Source organism: Nycticebus coucang, chromosome 9 (assembly GCF_027406575.1).
Source record: "Nycticebus coucang isolate mNycCou1 chromosome 9, mNycCou1.pri, whole genome shotgun sequence".
In the NCBI taxonomy this organism is placed as follows: Eukaryota; Metazoa; Chordata; class Mammalia; order Primates; family Lorisidae; genus Nycticebus; species Nycticebus coucang.
This window is the reverse complement of record NC_069788.1, coordinates 14,091,150-14,116,886: the sequence shown is the minus strand read 5'-3', so window position 1 is coordinate 14,116,886 and position 25,737 is coordinate 14,091,150. Positions and strand designations below refer to the sequence as shown.

At 39.4% G+C, this 25,737-nt stretch overlaps 1 protein-coding gene across 5 annotated transcripts in view; it reads right to left on the bottom strand.

Moving 5' to 3' along the window:
• COL9A1 (collagen type IX alpha 1 chain) overlaps positions 1 to 25,737 on the bottom strand; it is an 86,989-nt gene that overhangs the window by 13,141 nt on the left and 48,111 nt on the right. For all 5 annotated transcript variants that reach the window (XM_053603467.1, XM_053603470.1, XM_053603468.1 and 2 more), the window contains 10 exons: positions 24,858 to 24,911; positions 24,716 to 24,769; positions 13,373 to 13,426; positions 12,701 to 12,772; positions 12,188 to 12,223; positions 11,213 to 11,257; positions 10,192 to 10,224; positions 6,815 to 6,961; positions 6,561 to 6,615; positions 3,497 to 3,685 (listed from right to left, as the gene is read on the bottom strand). In XM_053603467.1, the coding sequence (XP_053459442.1) occupies positions 3,497 to 3,685; positions 6,561 to 6,615; positions 6,815 to 6,961; positions 10,192 to 10,224; positions 11,213 to 11,257; positions 12,188 to 12,223; positions 12,701 to 12,772; positions 13,373 to 13,426; positions 24,716 to 24,769; positions 24,858 to 24,911 (739 nt within the window). The remainder of the gene's footprint in view (positions 1 to 3,496; positions 3,686 to 6,560; positions 6,616 to 6,814; positions 6,962 to 10,191; positions 10,225 to 11,212; positions 11,258 to 12,187; positions 12,224 to 12,700; positions 12,773 to 13,372; positions 13,427 to 24,715; positions 24,770 to 24,857; positions 24,912 to 25,737) is intronic.

Below are 25,737 nucleotides of genomic sequence, written 5' to 3'. Positions count from 1 at the left end.
CATTGGATGGGCTTACTATATTACAAAGATATGACAATTAGTGTAATAAAAGCTACCAGCTTAAGCATTCCTGTTAACTGAAAACTTTGAATGTCATATCACAGTAATTCTAGAGGCCGTCCATGACAAGAGAATCTGTAAGTGTGCCACGTTATCTGCAGATATGAGACAAAAATTATAAATTAAAATGTAGCTTTCACATTGAGAGTAAGAATGAAACTTATTTACAGATTCTGGCATGAAGCGACACCAACTTTAAATGCTGCTCACAAAGAGTTAAGACGATTGTATTAGTTGTGATGCTGTTGTTTGGTGATCTGTCGCAGAAAAACAAATTTAAGATGTGCTCCAAGACAGAGTATTCTGAGCAAACTGCTGCTCCCCAGCCAACTGTGAATGCCGGTTGTACCCCCAGGGTTAATCTACGTCTTCATGTCCTCCTTCAAGATGCACAGAAACCCCAACTCAAGAAACTAAAGGTCAAGCTTTGTTGCCTCCTCAGTCAAAAAAATAACACCCAAAGAGCTTGTAAAATAAGCTCTTGACAAGGTAGGGAGGAAAGCATGCAGTTTGAGCAGAAAACAGCTCATTAGAACAGAGTGGAACTTCTCATCCATCGCTCTCTATCGCTGCTATTTATTCCATCCGTTCCCAAGCTATGATTGATGCTCTATCTCCCTGTGAGCAGATTGACACTGCAAAAGGCGTCCGTCAGAGACGTGACACACGCATTTTCTCAAACCTTCATCTACCTTTTGCCATGTCTGTTTGATTCACACTAAAATATATCCTGACTTACTCAAAGGGAATATTTTAAAATCCTGTTTATGTATTTACAAAAGACAAATGTAATACGAAGCGATATGAAGGGCTGCCGGCTTCCTCTCATTTTTCTGATTGGACGTACACATAAAACATACACACCTGGGTCCTAACACGTCTGTATACTATCTTGTAAGACACGCCAGTGAAAAACAAAGAAAAATAAATGTTTTAAGGTTTGATTTTAGGCATGTTTCTACGAGTTCCTACTGAGACTGTTCCAATGTGTTCTTCAAAACACTTTTGAGGTAAAAACCAGGGATTAAGACATAGCCTGAATATTAAAAGCATTAATAATAAAACTTACTAGTTACTTAGGTAGCCGTTTCTCTACAAAAAGAATGTCAAAGTGATGGTGTGATGAAATAAGACTCACACCTCCCTTCTCTCCTCAGCAGGCCAGACTGGCATGCATCTCTTCTCTAACTGGCTGAAATTTTAACTTTTGAAATAGTGGAGCATTTATTCTCAGGGAAAGTTGGAGCTATACACCTTTGGATAGTAGAAAACTATGTTTTCTCTTAAATACTAGTGTTTGCATATGTGGTGGAGCAAGAAGGATCAAGTTTAGTTACCTAGAATCAGACATTTCCAAACGGGTGACCCCACTGACTAAGCTCTGCTTGTAAATAACTTTGGGTTTAGTAAACTTTCCAAGTTCCAAACACAGAAATACACTTTCCTTCCTTTCAAAATGAGCTTTGTCTGCTAAAGCCGGTCCACCCCAACCTAGCCACCTAGCTAGCCACAACTCAGGGTTGCCGAAGCTTCCAGAACAATTCATCAATTTTTACAGTAGTTCTCAGTCCCAGCTGCACATTAAAATCGTCTGAGGGAATATTTGTTAAATCCCTGTGCCAGACCAATTACATCAAAATTTCTGGGAATGCAACCCAGACAGTAGTTTTTAAAACTCCTCAGGTGATTTCAAAATGCAGGCAAGGCTGACGAAGGCAGCTTTAGACAAATTCTCCGAGCTTAGCAAGTGACACAGCCATTTTCACATTTTAAATCACAGTTCTGTTAGTAGCTCAAAGTTAAACTCTGCCCCAAACATGACGACTTCCTATTAGGCAAAAAAAAATAAAATAAAATAGGGCCATGATGTCTGCAGTCCCCTGCAAGATCCTCCCTCTCGGTAGAAAAACAATGATTTCACACTGTCTGTGCCTTTACCTGTGTCCGAATTGCCTGAAAGTCTTGGTAAACCAGACCGCTGGGCCCTGCCCCAGAGTTTCTGATTCAGTGGATCTGGGCTGGACCAGGAAATCTGCATTCCTTGCTAGGTCCCTGGTGACACCCATGATGTTCCGGGGCCGCCCCTTCAGAGCTGCTGCTCTAAAGTGAACTCAGGACAGGGGAGACATTGCCATGCATGGACACAACACAGCTGAATAAGCCTGCAATCCAGCAGGCAGTAGAGTTGCTTAGAAATGGTTTGTGTTTGGGAATAACTGTAGACAGATGTCCCCAAACTAGCTAAAAGCGAGACAAAGATGAACGGGTATGTGATTCTTTCAGAGAAAATGTTCGGTTCTCTTTAAGATGAACCCAACTCTCAGCTTGCTCTCTATCGGATTTTGTCCACTCTAAAAGCTTTGAAATTGTGCCAGCCTTACAAGAGGCCCCAATTAGAGCTCATTTTTTTAACAGGCAGCTCTGCACATGCCAAAAAAAAAAAAAAAAATGTAATTAAATAACTTGTTCCAGCTAAGGATGTAGTTAGGTAACTGCATCAGCAATTCGTTTACAGATCCAGGAAGGCAGTTTGCTTACCCTCTGACCATTCATACCACAATATTCATACCTAACTGGAGCACCACAATATTGAAAATCAAGTAAGTTCCTGTCTTGTTTTTGATGTCAGGACTTTCTGAACTTCACCAGGGAGCTGTCAGTCACTCGTCGTAGTGGTCGTGATTTGGAAACTCCCCACTTCATGTAGTCCTCTCTGTAAATTATGCAGGGCACACACACCTCCAGGTGACACACTTAGTCCCCTCAACTAACCAACCACCTGGGGCAACTGGCCCTCGTGACACCTGCCTAACTCCTAACACACCCCTAGCTCTCCTTTTCTGCAAAAAAAATACTGGATGTGTGGGTTTTCTTTAAATAAAAATGGGAGAAACAAACTCTCACATCTGAAAGAATAAAGTCAGATTGTGCCTCAGAGCTGAAAAAAAAAAAATCCATCAAAACCGAATATCCAATGTCACTTTTTAAAAGATGAAAGAGGCAGCTTCAGTTCTTGATGTCATTTTTCTTATGTCCTACTAACAAATAGTTTAAATAACCAATAAAAAAAATTCGAAGGATGGTTGCCATCTTAGAGCATGACTTTAGGGTTTCAGAAAAACCGCTGAATGATCCTTTACCAGATCCTGCAAACTTTGTTTTGAACTATGATTGAGAGAGAGTGTAATGGAGAAGGAGCAGTCAAAGTCAGGAGACCTTACTTTCAGTACTCGGGCTACTGTTGGGGTACAGCAGAGTCAAGAAAACATTATATAATAGTTTTCAAATCTTTGCCATCACTATTATCAGACAGAAGAATAAGTCTTGTATCTTATATCCAGTCAGACATCATTAAAATGCAAATTCCTTGAGCTTAGAACATACACACCTGAAAAAAGCCAGTGTCTTTTGGTTCCACCTGGGCAACTGGGCTTACCTTTTGGTCCTCTCAAACCAAGAGGTCCGGGGGGTCCTTTAATGCCTGGAAGGCCACGAATTCCCATCTGACCTGGGAAACCGTTCTCTCCTGGGGGGCCAGGCGGACCAGGAGGGCCAGGCTTCCCGGGGAGGCCAGAGACCCCCGAGTCGGGACGCTTGAGACTAGCAGCCATCTCAGCAAAATGCTCTGAAAGGTGATATACAAAAGCAGAAGGGTCAGGAACATGAAAGCAATTCAAATGAGAAGAGTGATATTCCAAATGTGTTTTCTCTAAATGTGTCACCAGAGCTTCAAAAGTGATGGTAAGAAATGAGAAAAGTTGGATAACTTTTCCCTGGGCTTTCTGCTAGGAAGCCTTATTAGTGTTATTTTATTCAGCTGTCCCTGGATATATTTGGTGCTGCTATTTTGAGACAAAGAGTGGAGGAGTAAAATAATGAAAAGAAAAGAAAAAAAAAACCTGGGCAGTGCCTGTGGCTCAAAGGAGTAGGGCGCTGGCCCCATATACCGGAGGTGGTGGGTTCAAAGTTAGCCCCAGCCAAAAACTGCAAAAAAAAAAAAAAAAAAAACAAGCTTGCAGGCTTTTGGGTGAGTAATAGTCTAGAAGGACAGTATTCAAGATTCACTTGAATCCTGCCTGGATATCTGAAACCCCAGGATGGCAAGAAAAATGAGTTTCTTAACATAGGTAGATGTGGATTTCCAGAAGCTTTTTAAAAGCCAAGGACATTGTCAAAAATTAGTATTCAGAAACCACATGAGACCTACCCTCAACATGTTTTTTTTTTTAGTTTGAAGATATTATGAAACCTGAAATACCCTGAGAATTTATGGCTCCTTAGAAGTCCTTGTTCTTAGAAGCCTTTTTTCATACTCGGAATAGACAATAAACATTAAAAGTAACCTGCTTCTTGAGAATGGTCATAGTCAGTCTTAAAAATTAATAACTACGTGGCCTCTTTCTGAAACCATTACATTCAGAATCATCCACAGATGCTATGGCATACAGGAAAATACTCATAGGGAAAGAGTCTAGTGTAATTTTTTTTTAATTTAAAGTATAGAAGAGACTATGAATTGGAAACAAATTTCTAACGAATATTTTAAAAATAGTTTAAGTGTGAGTGTTCTAAATTTACCTTATTTAAGTAATAGCATAAAATCTTAATTTTCTAGATATGTCATGTTTAAAACTGAAATAGACTTAATAGATAAATGGTATGCAATGAAGAAACTTATATTTCAAATATAAAAGTAATAGTTTTATTCCCACTTGATTCTGGAAAACTCCCAAAAGTCTACTAAACAAAACAGACTTGTCTAAGAAACATAGCAAAGGAGAGTATCTCTTCGTGACAGAGCTGGTTACTCAGAAAACACAATTATCCGTTAAAAGGCTCCAGAGAGCAGGGCTGCTCAGATCTGGGATATCTTTGCACAGCTTCATTTTCTGTGTGGTATTTTCACTAGACCAATTCTGAAACAGCTAACGTAGCTAGGCAATCCCAGGAATAAACAACAACTGCTATAGCTACAGATGAATTTAGATAAGGTTAACAAATGTGAAACTATATCAATTTGGTAAAATGTTAGTTATAGATTTTTTAGTTTTGTGTGTGTGTGATAGAGTCTCACTCTGTCACCCAGAATAGAGTGCATCATCATAGCTCACAGCAACATCCAATTCTTGGGCTTAAGTGATCCTCTTATCTCAGCCTCCCAAGTAGCTGGGACTACGGCTATGCCGCTATGCCCAGCTAGATTTTCTATTTTTAGTAGAGATGGGGTCTAGCTCTTGGTCAAGCTGGTCAAGATCTCCTGCACTCAAGCAATCCACCCACCTCGACCTCCCAGAGTGCTAGGATTACAGTGTGAGTCTCCACGCGCAGCCTTAGTTATTGATTTCTTTACCTATGTGGTATATGAATGGAGATAAGGTCCTTATGCTTTTCATGGTCACGGAGTCTATCATTTACTTCTGACATACTCTAGAAAGGTGGAGACAGTGCCAGACACACACTAAGAGCTAAGATCTTAACAAGGGAACAGACACCTAAGAATCTGTTTTCAAAGGAAAAGTGTGTGTGTGCGCATGCTTGCATGAAAAGAAATATACTTTGAGGCTACAAGCTATTGTGGAGAGCAAGAATTGAATGAAACACACTTGGCATTAACATTACTTAAAACCTCCTACCTTTAGAGCACTCAAAATTCACTATCAGTTACCCTTGTAGACCTACAAGAATAAAATCTTCAGAAGCAAGAGTTTACTTTTTTTTTTTTATTAAATCATAGCTGTGTACATTGATATGATCATGGGGCATCATACACTCGATTCATAGACCATTTGACACATTTTCATCACAATGGTTAACAATAAAAGAATATGTTTAAGTATATATATAAAAAAAAAAAGAATGGAAGAAAAAGTATCCAATGTACTCAGCCCTACTATGAAAGCTTTCATATGAAAGCTATAACCCAATTATAGCCCAAGAATATGAGGAAAGGGGAGAGGGAGGGGAGGGGAGGGGGGAGGATGGAGGAGGGAGATAATTGGTGAGACCACACCTACGGTGCATCTTACAAGGATACATGTGAAATTTACTAAGTGTATAGTAAAGTAGCACAAGAATGGAAGAAAAAGTACCCAATGTACTCAGCCCTACTATGAAACTAATTTAGGGCTTTCACATGAAAGCTATAACCCAGTTACAACCTAAGAATAGGGGGAAGGGGAAAGGGAGGGGAGGGAGGGGGAGGGCGATAGAGGGAGGGAGATTGGTGGCATTACACCTGCGGTGCATCTTACAAGGGTATATGTGAAACTTAGTAAATGTGGAATGTAAATGTCTTAGCACAATAACTAAGAAAATGCCAGGAAGGCTATGTTAACCAGTGTGATGAAAATATGTCAAATGGTCTATAAAGCTAGTGTAAGATGCCCCATGATCATATCTATGTACAAGGCTATGATTTAATAAAAAAAAAAAAAAGAAATTAAAAAAAAAAAGAAGCAAGAGTTTACGGTGCATAAAGTTAAAGCATGGGATTTATTTACCTTGCATGACTCTCATGCAGACCTGCTTGATGTGCTGATCTGTGGGTGCTCGGCCCTGGGGCAGAAGAGGAACAGGCAGCTTATACACTGAACCACAAAGACAGCATTGTTACACTGGAAACTGACGCCAGGAGAGGCCCTGCGGGGGGCTGGAGTCACAGCAAGAGAACTGTGGCTGAGGACCTGATGTCCAGTCTGGCCACTGCTGTGGGGTGGCATCTGCAAAGGGAAACCCAAACCCTGCCCCCACTCACCGGAGGGCCCTGCACGCCCGGCAGGCCAGTGGCACCCTGCTCTCCCTGCACGCCTCGGGGTCCAGGTGGTCCTCTGGGGCCTTCTACTCCAGGAAGCCCCCGAACTCCTTCAGGTCCTCTCAAGCCAGGCTCCCCAGGGTTACCCGCCTGGAAAAAATAGCTCCCTATAAAACCAGAGCGAAGCACAGCCATGTGCATCTTACAATCAATACAAACACTTCCTGTGAAATTGAGGGTTCCCTACCTTCTGTCTATCTCCTAACAGGTGTTCCTTCAGAGGTTACAAATCCTTCACCCTGACCACAGGTGAAGATACATAATATCACAGAAAAACTCGCCACTCTCTTAGAATTCCGGTTGAAGTAAACTTTTAAAATCTTTCTTTCTGGTGTAGTTATTACTGCAAAATGTTCATGGGGATAATACATTCTGAAAGCCACACTCTTTATACTGTGAGCCACTGCCTTACCAGCAAGTTAGTTTTTAACAGGGCTTGTTGCCATATTCTGGCCACACAAAGGCCAATGAGTTCCTACAAGACGTGTTACTTTGCACATCACCAATGCAGCAAGAATAAAAGAAAGATATTTCCAAAAAAGATAAGTTATTTAGCCTCTATAACATTTTTTGGAAAGTGGGCAGATGACAATTGTATCCAAGAATTATAAAATGCTAACACAAATGAAATCAATGCACTTAAAATACCACATTTAAAACGCTGAATTTAAAATATATGACCCTGAAAAAGTAAGTTCACAATTTACCTATGCATTAAGGAAGTGAAAAATCTAAATATTAAAGATGTTAAAAAGAAACCACTTGCTTCCCTAGCACGAAAGCAAATAGAAGTTCATTTTCCTTTTTTCTGAAGGCAGAACACTAAAAGCATTTACAAGAATCTTCATCTACAATAACTGCTTTAAAAGAAACTAAATTAATTCACACTTTTTGTTAAACTAAAAAAAATCATTAAATTCCTCTGGTAGAATTTGTGGTAGGCGAGTGCCCATGTGCTGCTGCTCAGAATAAGAATGAGAAGATAAAAGAAGAGGAGTCACCGAGGGAATGCTAGTGTTCAAGGTGTGAATGTTTATAAAGCAATTTAATCCTGCTTCTTTTTCATATGCAACACTTATCTAGAAAAAGCTAACTCTTTCAAACACTCCAATGCTTTAAACTGAAGGTGACGAAGCGGTCCTTTCATCAGACACATCCAAATAAAGAGCAGCTAATATGCTTTTTCCAATCTCCATGCAAAAAAAATTTGAAATTTGTCTCAGTCGACTTGCCAAAATTGCTTCTACGAAGAAATTATACCTCAGAAGACTTCCTGAAACAGCATCAACGAGGCCGCAAAATCGTCAGGTAGCCGAGGTCAGGTAACTGAGGGTGCAAAACTAACAACTTCTAAAACAACCCAGAAAAGAGACAAAATGAACTCAGACAAAGGAGACTAAATTTGAATGTACTACCTTGCTGGCGATGGCTGAAATACTGCCACAGTAAGGGAGAAGAACTTCTTGATAAAGAGATTAAGGGACAGGATAGCCAGGGCATCACAAGCAGCCTGGATCGTTAGGGGAAAGTGCCTCTAAAAATCAGGTCACAGATGTCTGCTCCTCAACAAGTTTGCCTTGCTGAAATCAACAAGGAAAGTGAAAGTCCTTGGGTTAAAGGTAACTATGTCCCCTGATTCTGAGCCCGTGTGCGTCAATGTCATCAGCATTACCTGGGCAACGTCAGGTAAGGCAAGGCAGAGAAGGAGGTGATGAATCAAGGCCTAATTTCCAATACTATATCCAAATTCGAATAAAATTAACTCATGTCGACCAGTGCATGGTTCATCTCCTTTGCCTCTTTCTATAGCTGGAATTGAACTGAGTATTTCTAGAGAGTGAAGTAGAATTTCTGTTTCTGAACTCTTTCAAGGTTTACTCTATATTTTTTTTCAGTTCGCAAGCATTTCTGGCAAAGATTCTTAGGCAGAAAATTGTTACATGAGATTTGAAACATGGTGTTTAGAGGCAGGTAAATTAATAAAATGTATCAATAGGCATCTCTGTGGGGTGCAAAAGACCAAGGCTGGGTGCTAGAACCAAGTCTGGGTGGCTCCTCCTGGAGAAAGCGGGGCTGGGAATGGATCTAAATCCTGAAGCTGGAGGGATCTAGTCTAAGCAAAGAGGAAGGGTGTTTCAGGCTGGGGAAATGGAACAGGTGTTGAAGAGCATGGTATGTAAAAAGAACCAAAAAGGGTGAATTTCCAGAGACGGAGGTGATAAGGTTAGTGAAGTGCAGGACACGTCTTTGAAGGCTTTGGATACCTTGCTAAGAATCTGACTTTATTCTATAAAATCACATTCTTGAAGAGTTTCAAGCAAAGGAGGGATGCACAGTGGGTTTTACCTTTTTTAAAATCTAGGTTACCGTGGCCGCCATGAGGACGACATATTGGACAGGGACAGAGAGGAGTGTGGAAGATTCCAAAATAAGAAGGAAATTAGCCAGGAGCTGGTGGTAGTGGCATTTGGCATTGAGGTGTGAGCTTTATCTTTTCTCTTTTTACTTTCTTAAGTTTCTGGTGCTCTTAGATGTGCATTCCTTTCCAATTAGCAAGTCATGCCAGGTTTCCTCACAGTGGGCTCTATAATTCTGAATGTATCTAATCTCTAAGGACATCAGTTTAGTTCCCGTAAAATGACAAAAACTGAACAGAAAATCATTTTCTATTTCTAATAACCCTCTGTAATATTTTTTTGACAGCATTTTATTTTATTTTTTTTATTAAATGATAACTGTATACATTGATATGATCATGGGGCATCATACACTCGCTTCATAGACCATTTGACACATTTTTATCACAGTGGTTAACATAGCCTTTCCGGTGTTATCTCAGTTACTGTGCCAAAACCTATGTAATATTTTCTTATGCGTTATGCCTCTATCTTACTTCCCCATCTGGAATACACAGGAGATTAAGAAAAATCACTGAAATAATTTCCAATGGTATAATTGGCAGTGAAATTCAATGATACTCTCGTTGCCACAAAGCACAAGTCACTTCTTTAAAAATGACCCACTGGGGGGCAATTCGAGTATTATTACCATGTAAGACTCATTGAACCATTTATAATATGAAAAAGCACTGACTTCAGGGTGGTCAGTTCAAAAGGTAGATCCATTTACACCACTGTAAGATTTTTTTTCTATTAGATTAATCTATTACCTAAAGAATAAATTTAGACATCTATCTCTGTGGAGGTAAGTCCCTTATGCATTGAATTATATAGAATGATTTCATAAAACAGGATACTACATTTTATACAGTTTTATTGATATTTTTAATTTTTTATACCATTACTGTTCATTATACTTACAGATCCCTTTGGGCCAGGTAATCCTTCATCTCCCTAAATCAATAAAACAAAATTATATTAGTATAATGTATTCACATCTGATAGCTTCCAAAAAGCATCAAAAAGTTATTGTGTTGCTAAAATATGCACATATTAACCCTGGCAGAACAATCTTCTTAGGAATTTACTTAATAGTTGGGAAGCTTTGCCTAATTTAGATGTTAAGTTTACATTAACTCTGAATCCTGAAAATCTGAATAAAACAACATTACTAGAATTCTTTTTCCTGCACTACAAGCTCTCTAAAACTCTTTCACAGGAAATTATTACCTTGACCCTAAAGGACCAGAACAACGTAAGTTTCTACATTAGGTCACATTAGTTTGTAGCAAAATTGCAATGATGAGTCAGCAAACCAATCAGTTCCTGCAGTGACGATAACATTATTCTCATTTTTATTGCCTTCCTGGAGATTTACCAGTGACGTCTATTGGAGTCTGAGGTCACTGCTTTGGAGGGTTTCAGACTACAGAGAATATTCTCAGCCAGACTGTTGAGCCACAGCTGTCTAACTTTAGTTTTGTTTTCATGATACACTCTGTTTATAGACTTTATATAGTTATATAAGTCTCATCTCGAATGTTCACAAAGCCACAAAGGGATTCACCATCTATAAAGGCGCACTTGTTCTCTAAAGTTTAAAAGCAGGTCTGTTATTTTCAGGATGTTCCTCTCTAATTTACTTGATCTTGTCTGGAAGATAACAGTGTCAGAAGAAAGAAAAAAATATTAATATTATGCAGTAGAACCTCTGTATGTTGACCACACAAGGGACGGTAACAAACTGGTCAACATATGATATAAGGAAGTAGGTACATGTCATGTACGTCATGATGTACATATCCAGCCTAGGAAAATCAAGTCAACTTCGGGTGGTGGTCAATGTAAGAAGGTGGTCAACTATGGAGGTTCTACTGTATTGTGCTTCTAATATAATTCAAAAATCAGTAAGGCTCCATCGTTAATCAGCAAAAAAACTTACAAGTTCACCCCTTCCTCCTGCTTCACCTTCTTCACCTGAGGCACCCTAAAAGTAAATCAAAGATCACATTTTTAAAATTCTTAGTCCCATGGCTCAATTTTAACCATTCAACCATTCATAAACACCCACAGTGTTCCCAGGATCATGAAGAAATACAAAATGCTCTCAGCTGCTTCCCCAGTCAGCTGGCAGTGACCAGTCTGAATACAGGCCAAAAGGTAAGGTTGAGTTTCAGCTAAAATGAAGGATTCACGACTGTATCTAGCAATTTTGAAAGTAGGTTAACCCTTAGAAGAGAGCTCTTAGAGTAGAAAAAGGAACCTAGGGAAAAGACTGAGTCTAATTCACATGTGCAGTTTACTTGAGGAGGTCTTGATCAAGAAAAACTGAAAACATTCCGATATGGGTATAGAAGGCTCCATCTGTTAATCAGGGAGACAGGACCCCTCTCTTCAAAGGAAGGATGGTGTATAGTCCTGGAGGCAGAGCTACCATTGACTCCAGCTTATTAAAATAGTAGATACGGGGCGGTGCCTGTGGCTCAATCGGTAGGGCGCCGGCCCCATATACCGAGGGTGGTGGGTTCAAACCCGGCCCTGGCCAAACTGCAACCAAAAAATAGCCGGGCATTGTGGCGGGCGCCTGTAGTCCCAGCTACTCGGGAGGCTGAGGCAAGAGAATCACTTAAGCCCAGGAGTTGGAGGTTGCTGTGAGCTGTGTGAGGCCACGGCACTCTACAGAGGGCCATAAAGTGAGACTCTGTCTCCACAAAAAAAAAAAAAAAAATAGTAGATACTACCACAGACCAATGTCACCTCTAGGTGTCACTCACTGTGAAGCACATTGGTAGGATCCATGGTTTTAATCACTCCCATAAACCAGCCAGTCCCCCCATCCCCACCAACCCACCCTCAGGCTTGAGAAGTGGCACCCATGAAGCATTGCATTTCATACTAATCAAATAACAGCACGTACCTGTTCACCCTTTGGACCGGGTTCACCAACTACACCCTTTAAAGAATAAAATATGGGACTTTTTCAGTACTTTGAGCTTTCTGTATAATTTTAAATGCACCAACTCCCATTATTGAGGTAGTAGTGACCACAAGTCTCAGTAATGAGATGGGACAGAATTTCCCTCACTTCTCACCACCCGGAAAGAATCAGCCAGACCTGGAGAAACTGACCATTGTCCAGGGTCTTTGATAACATGGGGCATTCGTATCCACATAAAATATTATTAGCAGGAATGTACATTTAGGACTAAATAGAAAACGTGATTACGACTGAAATTTTTACTTTCCATCGTTTGTTTTTCTTTTGGTTTCTCTTCTTAGTCTCAACACCAAGTAATTTAAAATACCCTTTTTGACAGCTACTTATGATACATTCTATAACAGTTCTCCACTGGGCCAAAAGCAAGTATGGTTTCTCAACATGGTAGAAATCACCCTTCCACGTAACTCCCTCCAGTGCTGGATATCTTACCCTGTCACCTTTCATTCCAGGAAGTCCAGGAGGCCCAGGCAAGCCTGGGAGGCCAGGGTTACCGAGAGGACCCTAAAAAAGCAAACACGAAGTCCTCAGAGTCACTGTCATCGCCACACTGAAAGCACAGGAACCAGACACAATCTGGGCTGTGTTGACTTGTGTGTCTAAAATAAACGTGCTGTGTTGGTTTAACTCTGCTCCTCCAGTTCGCCTTTCTCCCAGGTTTTCAGGAGAAGACAGTTCCTGCCCAGCCTCCAGCCTCCTCTGAGGTCTTCAATGCTCTCTGAGTCCTTTCCAACAGTGGAATCTTTCAGCCAAGCCCCTGCAACGGGCGCTGCTGTGTCTGGCTGTGTACACAAGCATTGCCAAGAAGAAAAAAGGCAGCATTCACGCTCAGTCTCTGCAATTCCAAGAACAACCAGAGGCCAAATGTAGCACTTTGTGTCTCTCCCCATTTTAGAATATAGCTGCAGACCGCTTGGATGTGAGCGTGGTAGCCTCTGAGGGCATCCTGGATAGAATTTGAAATTCCACATTTACATTTTCACACATTCACATAACAACAGAAATCCAGTACAACTGATTAAATTGCAAAATTTTTTCTCCTCTTGCTCATTTTAAAAACTGTATTGTGTTTCCTAGAAAGCAAATAAGCTCAACATGACTTACCAGTTTACCTGGCAGGCCTGGGGCACCTGCGGGTCCTATTTCTCCTCTATTGCCCTGTGAAAACACAAACACTATCACCAAATGGATATTTTGCCAAAATTCAAATGCTTAATTCAATGTAATGAAAATAATGTCCTATTTAGGCTTTGTTTAAAGCTAAAAATCTTTAAAGTATTCTCCCCACCCGACTGCGGAAGGTGTGGGCTGTCAAATCACGGCCTACGGCATCCTCCACATTCATCTCTCAGAAAATGTTCTCACGCTGTTTATTGTGATTAGAAATCAGTAGACATACTACCTAACACACATGGGTATCACATGACAATTAGTAATTTTCAGCATTCAAATCACATGTTAATTTATGTTATAGTTATTTTTATACACGTCTTATCCCCTGACGTGGACGATGTGTTCTTACGGTACAGGTATATATTATATTAATTTGGAAATATGCACAGTGCCTAGAACACAGCATAAATTTGGGGGGCTACAGAACATTTTATAGCAACATCTGGCAAATGATCTTAAACCTCAAAAGAATGAAAAAAGAAACACAGGATAGAGATGTTTGCCTTTAAATTACTATAGCAACTTCAAAAAGACACAGATGGTAGAAATTTATAAACTTTCTGAAGTAATTTTTTTTCTTATACTCATTCTTGTTCTAAACTTATCTAAAAGGATGAAACGAACTTTTTAATGTACAATTTATAACACAGACACACCAAAAGCAAAAATAATTTTATCTTGTCAGCCAATTTCAATCTTTTATTTGAAACTTTAAGCTTTTTTAATCTATTAAGAAAAGGAGACACATGAACTTTTCAACTTTTTTCACTGAGAACTTCATTTTATGCATTCTGATAAAAGCTCATTTAATTTCCAGTTCCCAGTGCGTGTGCAACTAAACTGAAGGCAAACATTATTGGATAAATAATCACACTTCCTAGAAGGTATATATACAAGTGAAAGCAGTAATTTGCATTAGTTTTTCTTTAAAATGACAGTAACAACTCCATATTAATGCTTAAGGTTTATACATGCTTCTGAGAAGATTCTATTCTGACCCCTATGCTATTTATGCATCTTTAAGTTTAACCAAGTGTCAAGATACATAAGCCTTATGAATTTTCAATTTCTCTAAAGGATTAAAAAATTTTTGCCAAATTATAACGGTCTCTAGCTATGAGTGATAATTTTGCAATTGTCATTTGAAAAGACTTTTAGGTGATTCAAACTAAATGCTCTCAAGTATTTTTCAACAATTTGATATAAATGAACTGTGTGATATGGGGGCTTGGGATGACACATTGGTCCTTAACTCTCATGAGCAGCTCAGAAGCCAGAGGCAGTGGCCTGTGAGGATGGAAGGGTGTTAAGTCCAGATGAAAAGCAGTGCTGTGATAGAGTCTTCTATCCATCTATAAATACAAAGATTGGGTTCTGCCCCATTAATTTGCCCTAGAACTTCAAAGTTCAAGACACGTTTTCTTCTATATGTCTGCTCTGTTGGCATTTTCAAATAATTTCCCAATGTAATAATGATCAAGATTCTAAATGTCACTGAGCTAATGTGACATTAATTCACAGAATAATTAATAGCAATTGGGGGGAATTAATAATATCATATTTATAAGCTCATGTCTTGACATAACCCTAAGTATTCATTTCTAAATAAATGAGCCATTATACCATCTTATCCAAAATAAAGATGATTAATGTACCTTTTTTTCTCTTCCATAAACCAAAGGGCTAAATTATAATAAATGATTATATAACCTTTGATCTTTCTCTGGAAGAATTAATTATCTTCCCAATCAATGACAAAGATTTTCTCTGCTAGAATCCCATTTTCTCTCTCTTTTTATTTTTATTAAATCAAAGCTGTGTACATTAATGCGATCATGGGGCACCATACACTGGTTTTATAGACCGTTTGACACATTTTGTGATTGGTGGGATTACACCTGCGGTGCATCTTACAAGGGTATATGTGAAACTTAGTAAATGTCTTAACGCATTTTCTCTCTTTTGTAAGTTCTTTTTACAGATCATAAATACTTCCTAATCACTGGTTGACCCTTGGTAATAGAACTGAATGAACAGTTCAGAGTCCCGGTATAAGCAGCCTGCTGGGCTCAACTTACATACCTGTGACAGCCCCACACATGTAGGACCAGGAGAAGGATCAGTGAATGTGTGGGCATTTACTGCTCATGTCTGCACCAACAGAAGACATGTGGTTCCTCATTTTTGTTTCACTTCCATCTTATAAATCCTTGACCATTCTAAATGTAGGTATTTCTACAGAAATCCGCTCCATGTGAAAAACAGAATCCTATATTTTCCAACAGTGACCAAACAGCTAAAACAAAGTATTACAGCAAGATTTTCTTGCTATTTTTGTGTCTTCTAAAAATAATGCCTCTCATCCTCCTTCTCTAGGTCCCGGAATTTTATCTAATAATCTAAGATGAACATGAGTATTCAAGATATAAATAATCATCTCTAAAAACATAGATTAACCTGAACACATGTTGCAGGCAGTAATTAACCTTGGCCCTGGTGACCAGAGTGTGCTAAACACGTGATAAAACTCTCATGATTCAACAGCTCTGGTGATAACATATTCTGGACATGAGCAAGAGAAGTGGGAAGAAGTATCTGTTCTTCCTGGTTGTTAGTATTTGCAACAACAATAGTCCTGATTTGTAACAGGAACATCCAAAGAAACAGAACAAAGGCAAAATTCTACCATTAAAGATGAAAGACTGTAACACCAGGCTCTATGTTTATCTTAGATGCTGCGCACTACCACACATTTCTCCAACAAGTTTAGGCTCATCTGCCAACTCAAGCTAATTAAGGCTTTTGAAAAGGTATAGATCCTCTATCATTGATTTCCAACCTTTGGCTATGCTTCAGAATCCTTGTACTTCTTTAGAAATGTATTTATTGCACTGCATGAAAAAAGCCAACAATCTCACATATCAATGGGCAAGAGACATGAATAGAACTTCTCTAAAGAAGACAGATGAATGGCTGACAAACATATGAAAAATGCTTATCATCCCTAATTATCAGAGAAATGCAAATCAAAACAACCCTGAGATATCATCTAACCCCAGCAAGAATGGCCCACATCACAAAATCTCAAAACTGCAGATGCTGGCATGGATGTGGAGAGAAGGGAACACTTTTACACTGCTGGTGGGACTGCAAACTAGTACAACCTTTCTGGAAGGAAGTATGGAGAAACCTCAAAGCACTCAAGCTAGACCTCCCATTTGATCCTGCAATCCCATTACTGGGTATCTACCCAGAAGGAAAAAAATCCTTTTATCATAAGGACACTTGCACTAGACTGTTTATTGCAGCTCAATTTATAATTGCCAAAATGTGGAAACAGCCTAAATGCCCACCAACCCAAGAATGGATTAACAAGCTGTGGTATATGTACACCATGGAATACTATTCAGCCATTCAAAAAAAATGGAGACTTTACAGCCTTTGTATTAACCTGGATGGACGTGGAAGACATTATTCTTAGTAAAGCATCACAAGAATGGAGAAACATGAATCCTATGCACTCAATTTTGATATGAGGACAATTAATGACACAGTGGGGGTGGGGGAAGGGGAGAGCAGAGAGAGAGTAAGAAGGAGGGAGGGGTGGGGAAAGGAAGAGCAGAGAGAGGGAAGGAGGGGGGTGGTGCCTTGGTGTGTGCCACACCTTTGGGGGGTAAGACAGGATTGTAAGAGGGACTTTACCTAGCAAATGCAATCAGTATAACCTGGTTTCTTGTACCCTCAATGAATCCCCAACAAGAAAGAAAGAGACAGAGAGAGGAAGGAAGGAAGGAAGGAAGGAAGGAAGGGAGGGAGGGAGGGAGGGAGGGAGGAAGGAAGGGCACTAGATGTTTTTCTCCACCCCATCTCGCCATTTCCTATCTTTATTTAACCTCCTACCCCTCTGATTCTAATTCTGGATGTCTGGGGTAAGACCTAGGAATCTGCTTGGGTTTACGTTGTGTAGGTTTTTCTTTATCAGCTTTAGCTTAGACTTCTTTTAAATGCTCACCAGGGATCCAAATGTCTCATACAATTAGAATTTGGCATGCAAACTTCAGCTATAAAACATACTGTATTTTCCTTTCATGCGGGCCTAAAGGATTCAAATACAACTTGGACTTTTTCTAAAAACACAAACAATGTAACCTAATTGTATGCCCTATATTAATCTGAAATTAAAAAAAAAAAATCCTGTAAAACTATGACTTGAATTACTGAGGCATGTGAGGGTAGAGATGAAAACATGGAAATGCTGAGGCCAATTGCTGATTCTACCATGGACCAACTAATAAATCCCAACAGGCAACTTAACCTCTTTAAGCCTGTTTCCTTACCTATAAAATGAAAACAGAAAGAGTACCTGCCTCAGAAGGATTTTTTTCCAGGATTCTATTAGTTCAGAAGCACACATCACTTAGAACAGTGCCTGGCTCTTTGTTAGCACAATAAAAATGTTAGTTATTCTTATTTATTTTAAGAGATATTCTCACTCTGTCACCCAGGCTGGAGTGCTGTGGTGTGATCATAGCTCACAGCAACCTCAAATTCCTGGGCTCAAGGGATTCTCCCCAGTAGCTGCTGCCATGCCCTGCTAATTTTTTAAATTTTTATAAAGATAGGGTCTTGCTATGTTGCCCAGGCTGGCTTCAAAATCCTAGCCTCAAGTGCTCCTCTTGCCTTGGCCTCCCAGAGTTCTAGATTACAGACACCTGGTCTCTATGTTAGGTTTTATTGGTTTGATACTTTCCTCCTTTATATCTGTTTTTCTCAGGCAAAATGAGTAGCTTGGCTAATAAGTACATAATTCATGCCCCATTGGGAACAGAGAAAATCCTACTAGCACCACTTTCTACTATCATATTCCTGTTTATTGCACCAGCACATGACATTATGCATTGTTGATTCATAATGAAGTAATGGATTTTATTTTTAAAAAAAAGATTCAGCGAGAAAAATAGCTTCCTCCTCTCTGCTCCCTCTGACCTATAAGCAGCCTTTTAGGAGATGAGTCTGGGACAGTTATTAAGCTACCGTTTCTCAGCTTCAAATGCATTCTTCTACAAATTCACTCCGTGTTGCCATGCTGAAAGTGACCCTTCTCCAGGCCTGCACCACACACAGCCTCTCTCTCCAGGACAGGCCCTGCCCCTGGCCTTTCTCATAAAGTCTGAGTCACCCACTAGTGGATGCAGACCATCTGTGTCTGCAGCTCCCAGGGGTCCTATACTCTCAAGTAGTTCACATTTTGCCGTTAGCAATTCTTTACAAACATCAGCTCAATTATTCTTTTTAGCTTGTGTGGCAGCCCTGTCTTCCTCTGTTTCAGGTCAGCTAGGACTCACTGTCTCTCCTGGAAGGTACCTGCCTTTCCTTAGATCTCAAACAAGTTGGGTGCCCTTTGACCTTAGCCCTCTGTAGGGTTCAATAAATTATGACTTCATAAATAATCCAGCTTTTTCTCATTGGTAGGAGCAGACTTTTAGGATGGGGGCCTCTTTCTTACATTTTTCATCTTAAGTAAAAGATGTCTGGAATTGCTGGCCTCAAGTGACCCTCCTGCCTCAGTCTCATGAGTAGCTGAGAGGACAGAGGCACACCACCATGCCAGGCAAATTTCATTGCAGAGACAGGCTGTCACCATATTGCTTAGGTTGGTCTCAAACTCCTGGCCTCAGGCAATTCTCTTGTGTTGACCTCCCTAAGCGCTGGGATTACAGGTGTGAGCACCCCACCTGGCCAAGTTATTATTTTTATTTGAGGGAATTGCTAAAGTGATTTCAGTCAAAATTATATTTTTAACCCAATGTTTAATTACATGTTGTTTGCCTTTCAAATCCCTCAAGTTGCGTCTGGGAAAAAGTAAGTAAAGTAAGTGTTCACGTCTCGAGTTCCTGGTAACACCATTGATCACCATGCAGACAGCCTGCTTTGTAAACAAGTGCTGGGTGCTATTTTGTAAAAATCATTTCCATAAATACACAGTGACACCTAATTCAAGTTGAAGCTTTCCCTTTTAAAATGGAACTGTTAAACTTTTAAAAGATCACAGAAAAATTAGACAATTTAATTATACTTATGTTGCTAAAACTACTTCATCAAAAAAAAAAATTGATTTTATTCCTTTGCACTCTATCATGTAATGGTGGTTGTATCTTCCCGACCACTCAAAATGCTAACTAGCTGAAGAATGAACACTGTCCTTAGTAGCCCACCAATTTTAGAAGTGGGAAATTATAGCTCATTATACTTTGTCTGAACTGTACACTAAGTAGCTCTCTCTGGCAAAAAGGATGTTGTTTAACTCAAAAGATTGATTATGATTTCTATAGATCGCTGCTTTTACAAACCCACTTTCATATTAACATTCAAAGTTCACATTAGTTCTACTATAATGGTAACTTTTAGATTTGCCAGAAAGACTTTTTTCAATCTATTTACATTTATTTCTCACTAGTAGAGGTTTATGTATTCCCCTCACACAGAGGCAGAAAAAAGGTTTTGTTTGAAGTATAACTGCCACACACGTTGGCTTCACAAAATTTTTAGAGGTAACATGCTGGGGTCTAGGTGGGATGGAAGGGCAGCTTAGATCATTTAGGGACCTCTGCGCTAAAGGCTGTTGGTGTCAGGGGTGGGGGCAGTGAAGAAATCCAGAGAAATGAGAGACCCTTCTGTACTGCAGTGCGCACCATTTTCAGAAAACTGGAGGAATAGCAGCATGGCCCTCACCGTAGTCAAGGCAATGAAAGAAGAGCAAATATAACCCACCCAGCAAAAGCCATAGCAAGTTCTGAGAAGCCAGGAAGACAGAAACGGATCAGGAGCCACAACATGGTGGGACCAACTCAGAGAAACAGGGGCCCGGGAGAGTTGCCTGTTCTGAATCAAGAGCCACCCAGCCCATGTATAAACCAATGGGCGCATGATACAGAAAGCCAGAAGCCTGGCCCAGTAGTGAAGATAGCTGCTTATCTGAAGTCACTGCAGAATCAAACAAACAAACAAACAACAAGAAGAAAAAAGCTTCTTTTGCTTTTATAGTAGCGTTGGCAAACACTGGTGGAAATGGAAATACAATTTCATTTCAAATATACAAGATTCTAGGACATGTTAGAAATATGTTCTCCTTCCTTCTACTCAGCTTGTTTTGAGATTTCAGGAAAAACCGACCAAACTTGTGAGGCACTTAAAAAGGTGTGAACTTATCTACAAAACTGAATTTAATGATGTAAAGTGAAAGAACAAATGTTATCTTTCAGTAAGTAGATTTGGTGTTACAACTCTGCTGCAGAACTATAATATGTATTATCTATCATGACGTTTTTCTGAAAAATGTATAGCAGGTGAGAAATCAACTATTAACAACAAAACCCACATGATGGGATTTATCATGCCTCCAATTCAATTCACGTCAAGAAATATTTATTGAGCACTACCCCATGGCAGGTCCTGAGTAAAGAGACAGAGGAGGTAACAGAGATGCTTCAGCTCTGCCCCTGCCTCCCTGCAGGTAGGAGTATAATGAGCTCACGAGTTATAGAGTTCAGAATAAGGAAAGCTCACTTCTCTCTGGGAGATAGGGCATCACTGGAGATATTTTCGTGGCAGAATTAACATTTTAGTAACGTCTAATGGGGCTGAGAAGTGCAGAGGGTGTCTGGAATTAGCACAGAGTCCAGCTTGACTCCAACTCAGGATCCGAGCAAAGCAAATGTGAAACATGAAGCTGAGAGGTCAACAGATTTTATACTTTCTCTTATTGTCCACGGAAATCCATTGAAGACTTTTAAACAGGGAAGAGGAGTGATGATGAAGCTGTACTCTAGAAATACCCCTATAGGGGTAGGTACAGACTGGGGGTACCCTAGTTCCCCAGGGTTGTTGGAATTGTGTTTGACATTTTATAATAGTTTGTTCCAATGACTACAGAGACACTGTTGATATTCTATAGGGCAAGTCATGGACATGAGAATTTACAATGTGTAAAAGTTCTAGTGAACAAAAAATTAGCCCAGCCAAAAGACCAACAGTGCCCTGTTGAGAGACACCAGTAAAAAAACCTGGAGCTGGGAAAGCAATTCAGGAGATGACACAACAATCCAGGAAGTAGGTAATGACCAGAGCCAGGGTGGTAGGAGTGGGAATGGAAAAGAAAAGCCAAAGGTAAGAGACCTTGAAAAGAAGACTGAATCAGAAGTCCCAGGGCAGATTGGAAATGTGATGGTGAATGGCAAGGCTTTGAGCCTCAGTGACAGATGATAGGAAAAATTTGACTCTTACAGAAATTCAAGAATGGAAGTCTGAAAATTAGGTTCAAAATTCTGCACTAGCATAACCTCCTATGACATGCCTCTTCTCACCTAGGAGAATCAATACCCTTCCCCACCTTACCCCCTTCTGGGGTCCTGCCTCTGGTTCTTCATTGCTTTAAACATGGCATGGCACTTAACTTGTGACAGGCCAGCACTCTCTGCTATGTCATGTTTTGTGTGCAGTGAGTGGTCCCTGCAATGCTCTTCAACTATACAGTTTTCTGCTCTTTAAAGTGAACAGCAGATATAACAGGGAGCACTCTGAAAGTTCTAATACCTCTTCACTGCTACATCCTTTGGGACCAATCATATAGCATCTTCATTGTTTTAGAAATGTGATCCAGCTGCAACCTCATCATTTTGACAGCTAATTATGGAAATTATTTTAATTAGAAATTCACAAGCTCCAAACAAAAGAGAAGGAAAGTATAAACTAGGAGCAAGTCAGCAAGAAACATGAGGAGGACTAGAAGCTGATCTCTTTTAGCTGTAGAGAAACTTCAGGAAACCACCTGGTAGAGGTCAGCTGAAAAATATCTGTGACAAATGAGAAAACTCCACTTTCATGCCATAAGACACCCAGAATATTTCACTTTTCTCAAGTATGAAATACCCATCAAAGCTATAGTCACCAAAACTGCATGGTACTGGACTAAAAAATAGACAAAAAGATCTATGGAACAGAATGGAGAACCCAGAAATAAAGCCACATAATGACAACTAACTGATCTCTGACAAAGTACACAAAAACATACACTGGGGAAAGATCTTCCTATTCAATAATGGTGCTGGAAAAATAGGATAGCCATATGCAGAAAAATGAAATTAAACCACTATCTCTACCCATATATAAAAATTAACTCATGATGGATTAAAGATGTAAGTATAAGACCTAAAATTAAACATTGGGGGGGAGGGAACATAGGAAAAACACTTTTGGATATTAGCCTAGGCAAAGAATTTATAACTAAGCCCCAAAAGCAAATGCAACAAAAACAAAAATAAACAAATGAGACTTAATTAAACTAAAAAGCTTCTGTTCAGGCAAAAATAATAATGATAATAATAATAATCAACAGAGTAAACAGAAAACCTACAGAATGGGAGCAAATGTTCATAAATTACGCTGACAAAAGACAAATATCCAGAATCTATAAGGAACTCAAACACTTCAACAAGAAAAAACAAACAAATAACCTTATTACAAAGTGGGCCAAGGACATGAATGAACATCTTTTCAGAAGAAGACACACAAATGGCCAAAAAAACATATTTTAAAAAGTTCAACCTCACTATCAGAGAAATGCAAATTAAAACCACAATGAGATACCATCTTATACCAGTCAGAATGGCCGCTGTTAAAAAGTCAAAAAAGATGTTGGCAAGGATGCTTAGCAAGGGGAATGCTAATACACCATTGGTAGGAATGTAAATTAGTACAACCTGCATGGAAACAGTACCAAGATTTCTCAAAGAATTGAAATTAGATCTGCATTCAATCCAGCAATTCCACTACGGAGTATCTGTCCAAATGAAAGAAATCATTATATCAAAAAGACACCTGCACTCCTATGTTTATCACAGCACTATTCACAGTATCAAAGATAAAGAATCAACCTAAGTGTCTATTAACCAATGATCAGGTAAAGAAAAAACATGTATACATTATGGAATGCTACTCAACCATAAAAAAGAATGAATTCATACCTTTTGGATATAACTGGAGGCCATTTTCTTCAGTGAAATAATTCAGAAAAACAATCAAATGCCACATGTTCTCACTTACAAGTGATAAGTAAATTATGCAAACATGTGGACAGAGAGAATGGAATAATAGGCGCTGGAGACTTAGAGGGCAGGAGGGGAGTGTAGGACAAGAAATTACCTAACGGGTACTGCATACACTGATCAGGTAAGGATGAAGCAAAAAGCCCAGAGTTTCCCACTATGTAACAAATCTGCACAGGTACCCCATAAATCTATAAAAATACACAAGTAAGTGTCAAATTTAAGTGCATAATGTTTAATTTTCTGATCAGTTCCTAAGTATATCTAGTGAGAAAATACCTATGCTGTGGCTATTGTAAAATAGGCAAGTTTACAAACTAAAAAGTGTCTGACACTTTCTCCAAATACAGAGTTACTATGTGATCCAGCCATTCTTCTCCTCAGTATGCACATGTCCAACACAAAAACCCGCACAGAAATGTTTATAGCAACGTTATTCATAATGGCCAAAAAACAGAAACAATCCAAATGTTACCATCAGATGGATAGATCCATAAAATGTGATAAATCCATACAATTCAATATTATTCAAGAATAAAAGGAATGAAATACTGATACATTTTACAGTGAACTTTGAAATCAAATCATGTTAAGTGAGAGAAGCCAATCATTTTTTCAAAAACCCACATATTGTATGATTCTATTTATATGAAATTTCTACAGTCAGCAATCTATAGACACAGAAAGTGGATTAGTGATTGTCTAGAGCTGAAGAAATTGGGAGGAAATGTCAGATGACAGCAGATGGGTACAGGGTTTCTTGTGGTGAAATGTTCTAAAATTGACTGTGGTGATGGTTGCATAATTCTGCCAATATACTAAAAATCAGTAAATTATACACATTAGCTGGATGAATTATATAGTATGTGAATTATATCTCAATAAAGATTTTTAAATCACACTAAAGTATTTCCTTCAACATGGGATGAAAGTAGAAAACGTCATCATGCTTCTTTTATGCACTTCATTTTTGTTTCCATTTTCTGAAAAGAAGATAAATTGTGTATCTAAATAGCATTCCTGTTTCCTTGTGCATCTGGACCAGCACATGTTCAAACATCAGACAGGATCCAGGAATGAATGAATGAATGAATGACGAACAAACAGAGGGATGCCCAGAATAGTCCTGAGAAGGTGCATTGGAAAGGCACTACAAAAAATCAGTACTCACAGGAAGTCCCCGGGGTCCTCGTGGTCCCACCTCTCCTGGAGGGCCCTGTTGGCCCTGTGAGGAGAAATACAAGTAGAGAAAAAGTTAACACCTCCTGATCACAATGGGTTAGAACTTATGAAAAGGTAACATAACATCTTACCGGTTTGCCTGAATTTCCTAGCTGACCAGGCTTCCCTGGAGCACCTGTAGTACCCTAAAGATAAAAATGCAACATTCAAAGTAACTCAGACTCTACATAAGCATACCTAGTAAGCTGCCTCACCCAGACCAGGTGTTTCTTATATGTAAATAGTATTATTTCTTGATTCTGTAGGATAATATTTAGAAATAAACATATCCAACATCAAGCACACAAAGTGAACTCAGTGTGAGTTTAAAATGGCTTGCTATTCTTACAGAGGCTTAAGGGACCTGGGCCCCCCTGAGGTACGCACAGAGCTGGCTTGCCTGGAGTTAAAATTCCACAAGCCAATTTTCTGAAGTTGTGCACCCCATCAAGCATGAGGTCAATGGGCATGCTGCCCCCTCCTCAGAGATACGGCTCAGAGGGCTGACGTATGTTAAAAACATATTGTCAGAGGTCTATAAGTGCTCTGTCCTATGGAGAACACAGTCGTTACTTCATGCTGGGTAAACTGAGTGAACACTTGAAGGCATTCTTCTATCAACTCTGTTCCCCTGTGACTATTTTCTTCTTTGTAATCTTTTTTTAGATATCTGCCCAAGAGATTAGTCAGTGTCTAGAAAAGAATGTTTACTGCAGAAGTGATTGTGTTGATGTGGTAACAGGGTATTTCCTTACAAGTTAATTTCAGATAGGTAAAATGAGGTAATGGTGAAACTAACAGATGATAGATTAAGTGTGTACATGACTAGAAGTGTATAAAATCAGATCCCCGAAATAAAGAACTTTGCTACACACCATCCCATGCTGTGTAGTCTGTTTCTTACCCCCTTTTCTTAACACTGTAGGAGCGAGCTTTTTCCTGAAGGCTACAAGGCTGTCTCTCTGTAGCCCT